General features: G+C 42.4%; 1 gene segment (V, D, J or C); it reads right to left on the bottom strand.

Moving 5' to 3' along the window:
* Positions 1-249: 249 nt before the first annotated feature.
* LOC115302091 lies at positions 250-13,671 on the bottom strand. The segment is given in 2 exon segments: positions 250-954; positions 13,615-13,671. Coding segments are annotated over 2 exon segments (327 nt in total).
* Between the last annotated feature and the right edge of the window lie 1,880 nt (positions 13,672-15,551).

The following is a 15,551-nucleotide window of genomic DNA, read 5'->3' as shown; positions in this document are numbered from 1 at the left end:
AGATGCCCCGCATACAATGTGCCCCAACCAGGCGAGAGAGCTTCTGTAGTCATGTCTTATAGTTAGAAACCACGTTATGCACAAAGGAGGGCTGTGGACCTCTGAGGACCAATAAGAGAAGGTAACCCCGTAGAGACAGCAGAGAATTTCAAGTATAATTTTCTACTATTATAAAGCGGATTGTATCTGTAGGTTTCAGTTAATGCCAGAGTTCCCGAGTTACAGAGGTCTGACCAAGAACCATGTGAGAGAAAGAAGTAAGGGGAGACACAGAGCATTGTGCATTGACCGCTCGGTGCACGTCTGTCACATTGTAAAAGATGGCGTCATCTACATGGTCCAAACATCACACTGGGACTGAAACAAAAGAGAGCCCAGGCAGGAAAGAAAGGGAGGTCCCCAGAGGTCAGCGTGTCAGGGAGAGAAAGCCCCAGATACTGACAGTGAGGTCCTCACTCCCTGGTTCTGTGCTCTGGCCCTGTTTCTGGGCTGCTTCCTGTAGGTAAGGGGTTCTAAGCACCTCCTGATGTTCTGAGTTCCCCTGGCAGGTCCTCTACGCCCCCTTGCGGATCTCGAGCGCCCTGCAGCCCAGCCCCTCCAGGTCCCTGCACTGAGGTTTGTGTCTGAGCCAACAGTGACTTTCCCTCACTGTGCTTCTGGCTCAGTAATACACGGCTGTGTCCTCGGTGGTCACGGAGCTCAGTTGCAGGGAGAACTGGTTCTTGGATGTGTCAGCAGTGATGGTGATGCGGCCCTGGAAAGCCGGGTTGTAGCTGGTACTGACCGTCCAGTACCCCATCCACTCCAGCGCTCTTCCAGGGCGCTGGTGGATCCGGTTCCAGTAGTAACTGCTGGTGACAGAGCCCCCGGAGACAACGCAGGTGAGAGAGAGGGTCTGTGAAGGCTTCACCAGTCCTGGGCCGGACTCCCGAAGTGTAAGTTGAGATAGGACACCTGGGGGCAAGGAGAGTCATGGTGAGTCCATCCCATCCCCCAGAAAGGCCCTCGTCTATCCCAGAGCCCCCAGACCCTTGCCCAGGGGAGCTGCCAGCAGGCAGAGGAGGGACCACAGCAGCGGCATGTCTGTCTTCTGGATGGAGACCCTGCACACTGGCCTTTGCCTGTGGTGGGGATCTTTTCTGGGAGCACCTCAGGTCATTTACATGTGGGCCCCATGGGGCAGGGGAGGCATTTAAAATGTTGAACCCGGGTGACTGTCACCAGTTTCTGGTGTCCTGGTGTTGGGCAGTATGGGGACTCACTGAGCTGGTCCTAGTGATCTGGGCTCCAGTTCTGCACGAGCTGATCCCGGGCCTTGTTTGCTTGAGAGGGTTAGTGGTGTAGTTGATGAAGATTTGGAAACCTTATGAAGTTTCTCTTACATTCTATCGTTAGGCTGTGCAACTGTGGGCTGCAATTTCAATCTCCAGAGTTAACTGTTCACAGAAACGGAGGCTAAGGCAGTGGTCCAGAGTCCAGGCCCTTGACTGCTTGCCTGGTGTGGATCTTTCTCCTTCTCTATGCAGATATGGGGTCGTGGAAACGATTGTAATGGATAGGATCTCCGGTGCAGCATCTACAGGAGGGGGCATAGGAGCTACACTCCATCATTTACATAAGAAAAGGAGCTCATCCCTGTGGAGAGCAGGGCAGAAGAACTGGGTGGCTGTGTCTGGACTCAGGGTCAGGAAGTTTCCCTGAAGGTGGAGAGGAGACGCCCCACTGGAAAGGAGGGCTGGCAGGTCTCTGCGTGTGGACACTGGCGTTCCCATTCTAGTTCCACTCTAGAGAGTCCAGGGAGCTGGCAGTCAGACCATTACTTGCCAGGAGTAAAATGAATATATCTATTCAGCTGAGAAACATGATATTTAATTTAAAAGTTAAAACTTGGCCTGAAAAGTGGGGTTCCCAGTAAAAGGTCAGCTTTATTCAAGGTGTCTCTATAAACCACAACATACAAAGATTCTTTAGTCAGAATTTTTGTGAGTTATTCCAAAATATGAATGCGCTCTTATAAGTAGTAGAAGAGGTCTCCAAAACAACTACACCGAGAAGAAGAAAAGGAAACAAAGATTTGGATAAGAAATCTGCAGAGAGAATGGAAAAGGGAAATAAACTATGTAATACATTATCTGAGGTAGAAAAAATGTAAGTTAATGAATTCAACCAATATGAGTAGAATGTTATTAAAAGGGTGATGCATATAGGAGTGAAAAACCACCTGGAGATTTTTAATAAAGTTGAAATTATGTTTTAGGCTTAGAAGACTAAGTTGATATAATTCCAGAGAACAATGAGATAATTTCCATAAGAAGAGCAACACAATTAGTAAATACTCCATGGTGTTGATGTCCCACGTTTTCATTATTCATGTTCACATTAAGGGCGTTATGAATGAAGCTGCCATAAGCATTCCTGTGCAGACTTTACTGTTAGTATGATTTCCAATTCAGTCTCATAAATAACTAAGAGACATTTGCTGGTTCGTGTCCTAAGTTTGGTTCAGATCTGTAAGGAACTGCCAACTGTCTTCCACAGTGTTTATACCATTTTGGGTTTCCATCAGCAGTGAATGCGCTTGTTTTCCATCTGCATATATTCCTTGGTGAGGTGTCTGTTCAGATCTTTTCTCCAGTTTTACACTGCTTTGGCTTCTTATTGTTGAATTGAAGAGTTCTTTGCATATTTTTTTCAACTTTTTGTTTAAATTCTAGTTAGCTAACATATAGTGTAGTATTGGTTTCAGGAGTAGAATTTAGTGATTTGTCACTTAGGTATAACACCCAGTGCTCATCCCAACAAGTGCCCTCCTTAATACCTGTCACTCTAGGCCCTCCTCCACCCACCTCCCCTCTAGTAATCAGCAGTGTGTTCGCTATAGCTAAGAGTCTGTATATCAGTTTTCCTCTCTTTATCCCCCACTGTGATTTTTTATTTTGTTTCACAAATTTCACATATGAGTGAAATTATATGGTATTTGGTCTTTCTCTGATTTATATACTAGCTCCATCCACATCACTGCAAAAGGTAAGATTTCACCCTCTTTTATGGCTGAGTAATTATACACACACACACACATATATCAGCTGATATCATCAGTTGATGGACACTTGGACACTTTCCATAATTTGGTTATTGTCCATAGTGCTGCTATAAACATTGAGGTACATGTGTTCCTTCAAATCTGTATTTTTGTTTCCTTTAGGTAAATACTTAGTAGTACAATTCCTGGACCAGAGAGTAGTTCTGTTTTTAACTTTCTGAGGAGCCTCCACACTGCTTTCCAGACCAGCTGCACCAGTTTGCCTTCCCACCAACTGTGCAAGAGGGTTCCTCTTTCTTTCCATTCTTTCTGACACTAGTTTTTTCCTGGTTTGTTAATTTTAGCCATTCTGACAGGTGCGAGGTGGTATCTCATTGTGGTTTTCATTTGTATTTCCCTGGTGATGAGTGATGTTGAGCATTTTTTCATGTGTCTGTTAGACATCTAGATGTATTCTCTGGAAAAGTGTTTATTTGTGTCTTCTGCCCATTTCTTCACTGGGTTTTTGTGTTTTTTTTTGAGTGTTGAGCTTGATACGTTCTTTATTTATTTTGGACACTAACCCTTTATCAGATATATCGTTTGCAAATATCTTCTCCCATTCCGTCAGTTGCCTTTTAGTTTTGCTGATTGTTTCTTTCGCTGTGCAGAAGTTTTTATCTTGATGAGGTCCCAATAGTTCATTTTTGCTTTTGTTTCCCTTGCCTCAGGAGACATGTCTAGTGAGAAGCTACTCAGGCTGATGTCAAAGAGGTTGCTGCCTGTGTTCTCCTCTAGGATTTTGATAGTTTCCTGTCTCACATTTAGGTCTTTCATACATTTTTCAAAAAAATTATTTTTACATTTATTTATTTTTGAGAGACAGAGTGAGACAGAGTGTCAGCTGGGGAGAGGCAGAGAGAGAGGGAGACACAGAATTTGAAGCAGGCTCCAGGCTCTGAACTATCAGCACAAAGCCTGATGCGGGGCTCAAACCCATAAACCGTGAAATCGTGACCTGAGCCGAAGTCAGATGCTCAACCCACTGAACCACTCAGACACCCCAAGTCTTTCATTTTGAATTATTTTGTGTATATTGTAAGAAAGTGGCCCAGTTTCATTCTTCTGCATGTTACTGTCCAGTTTCCTCAACACCATTTGTTGAAGAGATTGTCTTTTTTCCATTGGACATTTCCTGCTGTGTTGAAGATTAGTCGACTGTAGAGTCATGGGCCCATTTCTGCATTTTCTATCCTGTTTCATTCATCCATGTGTCTGTTTCTGTGCCAGCACCATACTGTCTTGGGGATGACAGCTTTGCACTACAGTTTGAAGTCTGGAACGGTGATCCCTCCAGCTTGTCTTTTCTTTCTCAGGATTGCTTTGGCTACTGGGATGTTTCATTCCTCCATACAGCTTTTAGGATTGTTCTAGCTGTGTGAAAAATACTCAAACATCTACTCACAGAGCAGAAATAAGTCCACTATTATGGCTTTACAACAATTTCCTAACCAACCTATTAATATTGTAGCAGATTCTCAATATGTAGTTTATGTGATAGAGAATATAGGACAGACCTCTATTAGGGAATCAAGGGATTCCTCCTCACTGTCATTGTTGTCAATGTTTTCTCTATAATGTATGCCTAATAAATACAGGAGCTTGAGGGCACTTGGAGAGACTTCCCTTAGCCTCCCTCTCATCTCTCTTGACTTGTGGAGTCTTGTGTAATCTTTTCTGCCATCCTTGACTTTGCTGGACAAAGCCAAAAGCTGAACCCTCAATTGATATGTTTTACTGTTTTTTTTTTTTGTTTCTATATCATTGATTTCTGTTGTAATCTGTTTAAAAAAATTTTTTTTTTTTTCGAGAAAGCACCATCATGGAAGGGGCAGAGAGAGAAGGGGACAGAAGATCCAAAGCAGACTCCATGCTGACAGCAGCTAGTCTGATGTGGGGCTTGAACTCACAGAATGTGAGATCATGACCTGAGCTGAAGTCAGATGATCAACCCCCTGAGCCATTCAGGTTCCTCTTTACTCTAATGTATTTTATTTCCCTTCTTCTTCTGGATTTGGGCTTTATTTCCTGTTTTTTTTTCTGCTCCTTTAAGTATAAGTTTCTGTTGTGTATTTGAGATGTTTCTTGCCTCTTGAGGTAGGCCTATATTACTTCCCTCTCAGGACTGCCTTTGCTGCATCCCAAAGGTTTTAGACTGTCGTGTTTAATTTTCATTTGTTTCTATTATTTATTTCTTCTTTAATTTCCTGGTTAACCCATTCATTCTCAAGAAAAATGTATATTCTGCTGCTTTAGGATGGAATGTTCTGGATATTTTTGTTAAGTATATCCATCCAGTCCAGTGTGTCATCTGAAGCCATTGTTTCCTTATTGATTTTTAGCTTAGATGATCTGTCCATTGCTGTAGGTGGATGTTAAAGTCCTATACTATTATGATATTATTATCAATAAGTTTCCTTATGTTTATTATTAATTGATTTATATATTATATAATTGATTATATATTATTAATTGATTTATATATTTTGGTGTTCCAAATTAGGAGCATAAATATTTAAATTAGGAGCATAAATATTTAAATTGTTAGACCTTCTTGGTGAACAGATCCCTTAATTATGATATAATGCCCTTCTTTATCTCTTGTTCCAACCTTTGGTTTAAAATTGAGTTTGTCTGATACAAACATTGTTAATCTGGTTTTCTTTTGGCATCCCTTTCATATGGCATCCATATGGTAGGTGGTTCTCCATACCCTCACTTTCCATCTGCAGGTTTCTTTAGGTCTAGAGTCTCTTGTATGCAGCATGTAGATGGGTCTTGTTTTGTTTTTTTAATCTGTTCTGATACCTACACCTTTTGAATGGAGTACTTAGAGCATTTGCATTCAAGGTAGTTATTGATAGATCTGAATTTGGTGCCATTGTGTTACCTGTAAAGTTGGTGTTTCTGGTAATGTTCTCTTGTTCTTTCTTGTCTTTTTTGCTTGTGGTCTTTTCTTCCCCCAAAGAGTCCCTTTTCATATTTCTTGCAGGACTGGTTTAGTGGTCAAACTCCTTTCTTTAGCTTTTGTTTGTTTGGGAAGCTCTTATCTCTCCTTTTATTCTGAATGACAGACAGCCTTGCTGGATAAAGAATTCTTGGCTGCATATTTCCCCCCCTTAAGCATGCTGAACCCTGGAACTTCTTTCTGGCTTGCCAAATTTCTCTGGACAGATTTGCTGGGAATCTGGTCTGTCTTCCCTTCTATGATAAGGAGTTTTTTTTTTTTTTTTTTTTTTCCTCACTTGCTGCTTTCAGGATTCTTTCCTTGTCTGTGTATTTTGTGAATTTGACTAAGATGTGTCTTGTTGATGGTTGGATTTTGTTGAATTTAATGGGAATTCTTTACTTCTTGCATTTTGATGTCTGTGTCCTTCCCCAGATTAAAGAATTTTTCAGGTATAATTTGCTGAAATAAAGTTCCTGCTCCTTTTTCTTTCTGTTCTTTTTCTCAGACTCCTATGATACAAATGTTACTATGCTTTAAGGGATTGATGAGTTCTCTAAGTCTACATTCATAATCCAATTCCCTTCTTTACTTGTTCTTTTCAGCTTCATTGTTTTTTCCATAATTTTATCTTCTATATTGCTAATTTGCTCCTGTTCCTCCATCTTTGTTTTTATTGCCTCCATTTAGGTTTGCATCTTGGTTATAGCATTTTTAATTTCAACCTGACTAGATTATAGTTCTTTTGTCTCAGTACTAAGGGATTCTCTGATATCTTCTATATACTTTTTTCAAACCCACCTAGTGTCCTTAAGATTATCGTTTTAAATTCTGGCTCTGACATCTTACTTATATATTGATCGAATCCCCACCTGTGACTTCTTCCTGGTTTTTCTTTTGGGGTGAATTCTTACAGCTTGTCATTTTGTCTGGACCACTTTTGTGTGTGTGTGGTTGTTGGGAAAGTCTGTTTTATTCCTGCTCCTGAGAGAATGCCTATATTAAGAAGAGGTCAAAGAAAAAAAAAGAAACTAGATCCTGTTTCTGTGGCAGGTTAAGCTTTGCAGCACTGTATGATCAGTCAACTTGGTGCATGCAGGGGGTTTGTGCCGGTCTTCCTTGGCAGGGTTCTGCTGCTCTGATCCTCAGAAGGACTTGCCCTAGTGGAGATGCACCTGTAGGGTGCAGAGGGTGGGGCTTGGTGGAGGCAGGTCTGGCCTACACTGTCCAGAGCTATTTTGCTCACTGAAGTTGTTAGTGTGGATGGACTGGGGTGTGGGGAATGGCGTTTCTCTGCTCTCTTGTCCTCAGTGGGGAGTTTGTCCCCACCACTGTTCAGGAGACCCTCACAGAAGAGCAAACAATCACCTCTTTTGTGTTCCCAGCTTCTGCCAGGTCCCTGACTTCACCCTGCCTGCATCGGAGTTTTCCACATGCCAGTTGGCACCATACTCCCGTGGTTTATCTCAGGTGTATGGCTGGGTTTCAAAACTGCAAACTCCAAATTTTAGGGACCCACCCATAGTAGCACCACATGATGCAGACCCATGTTGATTCTCTGGGGGAGCTTCTACTGTGCTTTTGCTCCCTGCTGGTTTGTCCCAAAAAAGCAGTAGCATGACTGTTAGGTGGTTTGGAGTTTATTGTAAAGTGTGGTGCAATGCTGGCACCATTTCCTGCGCTCAGTCTGTGTCTTCGTTCCAGTGCTAGAGAACAGGGTGGTTATTGACATCTCCAGTTCTTTTGTCTCTGGAGAGGCCATGCTGCCTCTCCAAAATGCAATCCAAGAAGGGGAACTATCTCTCCATTCAACCCGAGGGATCTTCAGACCACACAGCCTGCTCCTGGGCCTCTGCCCTTCTTCCCCACAGGAGCACCACTAAGCTCACCTTTATGACCCTAGCAGACTTCTAAAACTTTAGACTTTGCTGCTTATAGAAACTTGTGGTGTTAGTCCCTCTCCTTTTCCAAGTCAATAATTTGGGGGAAGAATTTTTCTTGTGTAATCCCCTGTGCACTCTCTCTCTCTCTTCATGATTCTGTTTCCCTCCCCTTCATAGTAGCGCCTGCAGTTCTTTCCTCCCCCAAATCAACTCTCCACAGCTCCTATCTTACATGATGTGGATGTTTTTTCCTACCTCTAGTTTTGCAGTTTTGCTTTCTCAGTCCTCAGATCAATTTCATGGGTATTCAAAAATGATTTGATATTTATGTAGCTGTGAATGGAACAGGGGCGGACAGAGAGGCAGAGAGAGAATCTCAACAGGCTCTGTGCTTCACACTGAGCCTGATATGGGGCTTGATCCCACAACTGTGATTGTGACCTGAATTGAAACCAAGAGTCAGATGTTTAACTGAATGAACTACCTAGGCACCCCCTTGGTAAAAGAAATTTGTTATGTACAAGGAAATCTCCATAATCAGTAGATTTTCCACCAACGACTTTGCATGCCTGAAGGGAGTGGCATCATATATTCAAAGTGCTAAAAGCAAAAATTTGTCAGGGCACCGACTTCAGGTCAGGTCATATTCTCACAGTTTGTGGGTTTGAGCCTCTCATTGGGTTCTGTGCTGACAGCTAGCCCAGAGCCTGGAGCCTGTTTCAGATTCTGTACCTCCCTCTCTCTCTGACCCTCCCCTGCTTGCGCTGTCTCTCTGTCTCTCAAAAATAAATAAAAAACATTAAAAAATAAAAAAAGCACAAAAATTTGTCAACCAAGAACATGTTACCCAGCGAAGTTGTTCTTTAGAATTGGAAGAGAGATCAGAGTTTTGCAGACAAGCAAAAGCTGAAGGAGTTCATCACCACCAAACTGGCCATAAGAGAAAAGTTAACAAGAATTAATACCAATCTTTCTTGAATTCTTCCCAAAAATAGAAGAGGAGAGGATAATTTCATCTAATTTTATGAAGTCAGTATTATCTTGATACCAAAACCACAGAGGATACAGACAAGAAATGAAATTGATAGGCCACTATCCCTGGTAGACATAGGTGCACAAATGCTCAACAAAATAGTAGTAAACCGAATTCAACAATACATTAAAAGGATCATACACCATAATCAAATGGAATTTACTAGAGAGATTCAGGATGATTCAATATCCACAAATAAATCAATGTTGTGACCACATTAGCAAAAGGAAGATGAAAATCATGATAATCTCAATAGATGCATAAAAGGCATTTGGCAAAATGCAACATCTGTTCATGATAAACTCTCTCCATAAACTGGTTATAGAGGAAACTTACCCTAACATAATCAAGGCATATATATGACAAGTCCACACCTAACATCATACTCAATGGTAAAATATTGACAAGTGTTTCATCTAAGATTAGGAATAAGGCAAAGATGCCCACTCTTGACATTTTATTCAGTATAATGGAACTCCTAGTCATTAGTGTCTGAACAGTTAGGCAAGAAAAGGAACTAAAACATATCCAAATCATGATAAAAGTGAAACTGTCTTTGTTTGCTGATGGCATGATCTTGTATACAGGAAATAGGAAGAAACCATCAATAACTGTTAGAACTAATGACTCATGAGGAAATTCAATAAAGTTGCAGGATAAAAAATGAACATACTAAATCAGTTGCATTTCTATACCATATAAAAAAATGATCTGAAAATAAATTAAGACTACAACCCATTAACAATTGCATCAGAAGGCCAAAACATCAAGGAACACATTTAAACAAGGAAGTGAAAGACCTATACACTGAACACTATAGGACATCTAAAAAATTTATTTATTTAAATTCAAGTTAGTTAGCATACAGTGTAGTATTGGTTCAGGAGTAGCATTTAGTGATTTAGCATCTATATACAACGCCCAGTTCTCATCACCAGTGCCCTCCTTAATGCCGATCCATTTAGCTCCCCTCCCCCCGAAACCTTCAGTTTGTTCTCTGTATTTAAGAGTTTCTTATAGTTTGCTTCCCTCTCTGTTTTTATCTCACTTTTCCTTCCCTTCCTCACTGTTCATCTGATGTTTTTTAAATTCCACATATGAATAAAATCATATGGTATTTGTCTTTCTCTGACTGACTTATTTTCGCTTAGCATAATACACTCTAGTTCCATCCATGTCACTGCAAATGGCAAGATTTCATTATTTTTCATCACTGAGTAGTATTCCACTGTATACATATACCACATCTTAATCCATTCATCAGATGTCAATGGACATTTGGGCTCTTTACATGATTTGGCTATGCAGAACAATGAAATTGGACTTGTATATTACACTACTCACTAAATATAACTCAAAATCAATTAAATACTTAAACATAAAACCTGATAAAATAACATTCCTAGAAGAAATCATAGGGAAGAAACTTCTTGATAATGGACTTGGCAATGATTTTTTGGATATGATACCAAGAGCACAAGCAATAAAAGCAAAATTCAGGGGGAACTACATCAGGTCAAAAAGTTTCTACACAGCAAAATAAATAATCAACATGAAAATGCATCCTATGGAATGGGACAAACTATTTACAAACCATATATCAGATAGAGGCTAATATGCAAAGTGTGTAAGGAACTCAGAAAACTCAATTTTAAAAAAGGAAACAATTTTATTAAAAAATTGAAAGAGGAACTACATTTACATTGTTTTGAAAGATTTCACCAGGCAGCCTCTGAGAGGGTGTGAACCAACAATTGGTGAGCCAGCCAGGAGACCAGTGAAATGGAAATGAGGCATTTGTGGGGGAAATCCTGGGTCTGCAATTGACTTCTGTGTAGTGAGGGATGGCCCATATATTTAGATGCTTGGAGACAACCTCATGAATGCAGGGCCGTCCCCAAAGCTCCAGCCAAGCGAATGCACTTGTTTTAGAAACTACAGCAAAAGAGGAAAGTGAATGAATGCTTTAGTGGGCTGGCCTCCATGGTGGGCAGATTAACTGACCACCAAAGCCCAAATAGAGGCTGAAGCTCAAATTAAAACGTTGGAAGAAGAGCTGAGAGCAGAGAAGAACATGGGGTTGTCCAGTTCTCTGCTAGTTTCTGACCTAGTAGACAAGATGGGAGAAAAAGAAGGTAAGCCAGTGTGCTATTGTGCAAAGCAAGGAGGGTGCACACTGGGGCAGGTTAAGGTCCAAGCACCGTGACAATGCTTGACTGATGTGTTAAAAGGCAGAAGCCCTGGCAAAGTGATAAAAATGAAGAGCAAGAAGCTATGATGACTGATCAGAAAACTGATGAAATGTCCCATGCCATCCGACACCGCATACAAAGGAAAACAAAAGCACAGCACAACCCCAGCCAGCCGGGCAGCCCCCGACTGAGGAGGTGTTGGGGATGAGAGAGCACACTCCTGCTGAGCTTCTTGACGTAGCCACTGCGTCCCAGAAGAAGGGCAGGGAGAGTGCCCAGGCATGTGTGGTGTCGCTATGCAATATCTGGGGTGATGGCATCTCTCTGACTGGGCAGGAGGCAGAGAAGATGAGCAACATCACCACGCACCCTGCCCACTGGCAGCACCTTCATGGCTCCCAGGGGATGGAAAGAAGGCACTCCCTTCTAGATTGGATGATCTTAGCTTGCAGTGAGGCTTTGCCCAATGAGGGGGATGTTCCTGGGCACATGAGACCCTAAAAACCTATAGATGTGACATAAAAATCCTGAGGAAACTGGGAACAAAACAGGTAATCCCCACTCCTGTTTTTGTAAGTCTTAATCAGGCCACACTCACTAGAGGAATAAAATTCAAGATTATCCAGTCCACCCCCAGTACCTGACATGGGATGCTGATATCCATGCTGAGCCCAGCTGTGGGAAAAATATATCTGATATTGGGAAATCTACTGCTGATCTGGGGGAAATGGACAGACCCCACGAATGGACATGGCTATGGGAAGGGCCCAACATAGAGAGGGAGTTTCAAAAACCAAGGACCCCTCCCTATTGGCTGTAAAAATACCATGGAGGCAATGTGGTTTGGCCTCACTGTTGCTGGGACCAAAAAGGTAGACCAGCAGTGTGTTGGTTGGCTTATGAAAGCCTTGAAACCTGAATAGCAGCCCTCTTCTGCCCCTACTGTCCCTGATGCTCCACTTCTTCCAGCAGAGGCCTCTGGGATACAGTCCTATTCAGCGTGGGTGTCTCTTGCTCCCCAGGTATAGGATGCAGAACAAAACCACTTCCAGATGAGGGCCATTGGGATTGGCTAGAGGCCCCATGTTGAGCTCACTGTTCATTAGTCCATCAGAAATAAATGCAACATGATGGCTCTAGTGGACACTGGAACAGAATGCATTCTAATTCAAGGTAACCCTCAGAAGTTTTCTGGCCCCCTCAGTGCCAACAGTCATTACAGAGCCAAACAGTTATGGGCAGGGAGGCCCTTTGTGACACTGCAAATTGGGCAGTGTGCCTCCTGAGAATGAGGTTTTTAATCCCCCCCATACCAAGGAACATATTGGGTGTTGATAGTCTACAGAGTCAAACTCCACAGGCCTCTATTGGTGAATTCTGCCTCCAAGTTAATCAAACCAGTGCTGATGGGAAGCTCCAACTGGAAACTGGCAAGTGTGCCAGCCTTGTAAAGCATAGTAACTGTCAAACAATAAAACTTTCCTGGAAGCATAAAGAGATGGAACTTAACCAAGACCTGCACTGAGCAGGCTTTGTGTGCTCTGATCATAGTAACACTTTCAACACCCAGCATGGCCAGTAAGAAAGCCAGATGGGTCACGGTGGACAATGGTGGACTACTGAGAACTGAGCAAGGTGGTGCCACACCCATATGGCTGTGTGGCTGTGTGCAACACTGCCAGCCTCTTAGATGCCTTGGTCATGATCCTGGGAGGGGACCATGCTGGCCTGGATTTATCAGATGCTTGTGCCATTTCCAAACAGAATGCTGTGTGTTCATACCTGCCAAGTTGGCTACTATGTCATATTTATAAATCACATAGCTCACAAACAAATGCCTTTTATGATCTTCCCACAGCCTAGAGAAATTAATAGATCAATGATTTGGATCATTGGGGATGATCTTGGGGATCTTGATGGAAAAGTTGTCACTGCTTTTGGGAATCATTGCTTAATCTGTATTTTCTCTGCCGGCATGTGTCAATATGTTCCATATTGTAGCTATGGCATCTGCCTCCAATGCAGCCGGACACCACCACAGGCACGCCCTCTCCCCATGTTAGTAAAACCCCTTTGCTGACTGCTCAGGGTACAGTCTGGAAGAGAGGCCTATGAAATTGTAAGAGTTGGTCACAAAAGGTAAACTTTGGGGGAAGGTCATTGAGAAGATGTGACCACTGGTGGCCCCAAGGGCTACACTCAGGCAATAGGAGGCCCAATGCCCCTTATCCTGTCCTTGGAATGTGTGTTTCCTGTGGCTTTAATGCTCTTAGAAGCTGCTCTGAGGTTACAGCCTTGAGATAGGGATGTGGCGCTGAGATTGTCTGAACAGCATGTGTGACTAAACCCAGTTTAGGCCTCCACAGAAAAACAATTAAGATTTGGCAGGTGGATACAGAAAGCCACTCATCTCACGGACACCTGAGACAAACCTTTTGAGAAGGTTTCTATGCTCATTAAAACTGCCACCTACTAACCTGGAGGGGTCTGCCCCGTCTTCGGTGTCTCCATGCCCTCTGAGTACAGGAACCAGATTCAGGTTGTACCATAGAAGCTCCTGAGAAGCTTGTAAAGCAACAGACTATGGCCAACAGGTACATTAAAAGATGCTCAGTACCACTAATCATCAGGGAAATGCAAATCAAAATCACCATGAGATGTCACCATGCACCTGTTAGGATGGCTATTGTCAGAAACACAAGAGGCATTAACTGTTGGTGAGGATGTGGATCAAAGGCACCCTCCAGCACTGTCGGTGGGAATGCAAATTGGGGCAGCCCCTGTGGAAACCAGTATGGAGGTTGCTCAAGAAATTAAAAATATGACTGACACATGACCCAGAAATTCCACTTCTGGGTGTTTATCTAAAGGAAATAAAGGATCTCAAAGAGAGATCTGTACCCCCATGTCAGCTGCAGCATTATTGGCAACAGCCAAGGTGTGGCAATAACCTAAGTGGGCATTCTGCTAATAAGAAAACAATTACTGTGTGATATAATTTATAGGTGGAATACAAAACTCCTGGTAGTCAAGGGCTGGAAAATGGGGGCTTGGGGAAATGTGTAAGGGCACAAACTTGCAACTAGTAGATAAGTTCTGGAGATCTAATGCACAGCATAGTAATGATAGTCAATAATACTTGATTATAAACTTGAAAGTTGCTGCAAGAGTAGGTCTTAACTGTTACCACTGAAAAAAGCTATGCTAATCATGTGATGTGATGGAAGTGTTCTCTAACCACATGGTGGTAATCATACTGTAATATATAAATGCAAGAAATCAACACCTTGTATGTCATAAAGCTATGCATGCTGTAGGCAATAATATCTGAAAAAATAATATTTTAAAAATATATTTAGAGAAGAGATAAAAAAACAAGCAAATATAAGCCTAGATTTCTGAAGTCGGGGTGCAGATTAGATCAGTTTTGGACTTGATGGCCTTTCGAGGAGAAACAGTTCAGGCTGTCACTTGCAAGCCTGTGCCCTGTGAATAGGAGAGCTGCCATCACACATAGGTTCCTGATGGAGCATTGTGACCTGCCTGCACGCTGACTCTGAGTGGGGTGGCAGTGCGGTCATTCCTCTCTGGAGAAAAGCCACATTGCCCAGAACCTTCACACTTTCTCATACACTATCTTGGGACGTCCATCATATGCTACTAGCTGTGTCAGGAGACATGATGGGATGACGGAAAATCAGAAAAAGAAAAACACAGAAAATAGAAATTCCTATGTGATGAAGACTCCGCCCCTAACAGTGCATTTGAAGCGTAGATGAGCCCCGAGGAGAAAGGAGGGGCCCTTACAGAGAGACCTTCCCAGCCGCAAGGGATGCCTGCCTGGGATGGAACAGGAGGAGGAGGGGAACAAGGTGTGAGGTGTCATGTCATCAACCATCGACATTTAAAGGACATGGAAGTGGGGCGCCTGGGTGCCTCAGTGGGTTAAGTGCCTGACTTTGGCTCAGGTCATGATCTCATGGTTTGTGAATTTGAGCCCTGCATTGTGCTCTGTGCTGACAGCTCAGAGCCTGGAGCCTGTTTCAGATTCTGTGTGTCTCTTTCTCTCTCTGACTCTCCCATGCTCACTTTCTTTCTCTCTCAGAAATAAATAAACATCAATATTTTTTTAAATTAAAAAGGGACATGGCAGTGAGTGGGTGTCTGATTCACCCATTTAACTTTGCCATTGATAATCACCACTAAAATAATGGAATTATCTAGCACAAAAATGGACTACAGTACCTTAAATGTAGACTGAATGTTGGAAACTGGAAGCAAGTTCGAAGATAGGACATCAAAATATATTTGGACATCACCTAAATGTCCATCACCTGATGAATGGATCAAGAAGATGTGGTATGTATATATATATATATATATATATATATATATATATATATATATATATATA

This window comes from Suricata suricatta, chromosome 9, assembly GCF_006229205.1.
Source record: "Suricata suricatta isolate VVHF042 chromosome 9, meerkat_22Aug2017_6uvM2_HiC, whole genome shotgun sequence".
NCBI classification, from domain to species: Eukaryota; Metazoa; Chordata; class Mammalia; order Carnivora; family Herpestidae; genus Suricata; species Suricata suricatta.
Note: the sequence above shows the minus strand (reverse complement) of the source record. Positions and strands in the feature narration are given on the sequence as shown.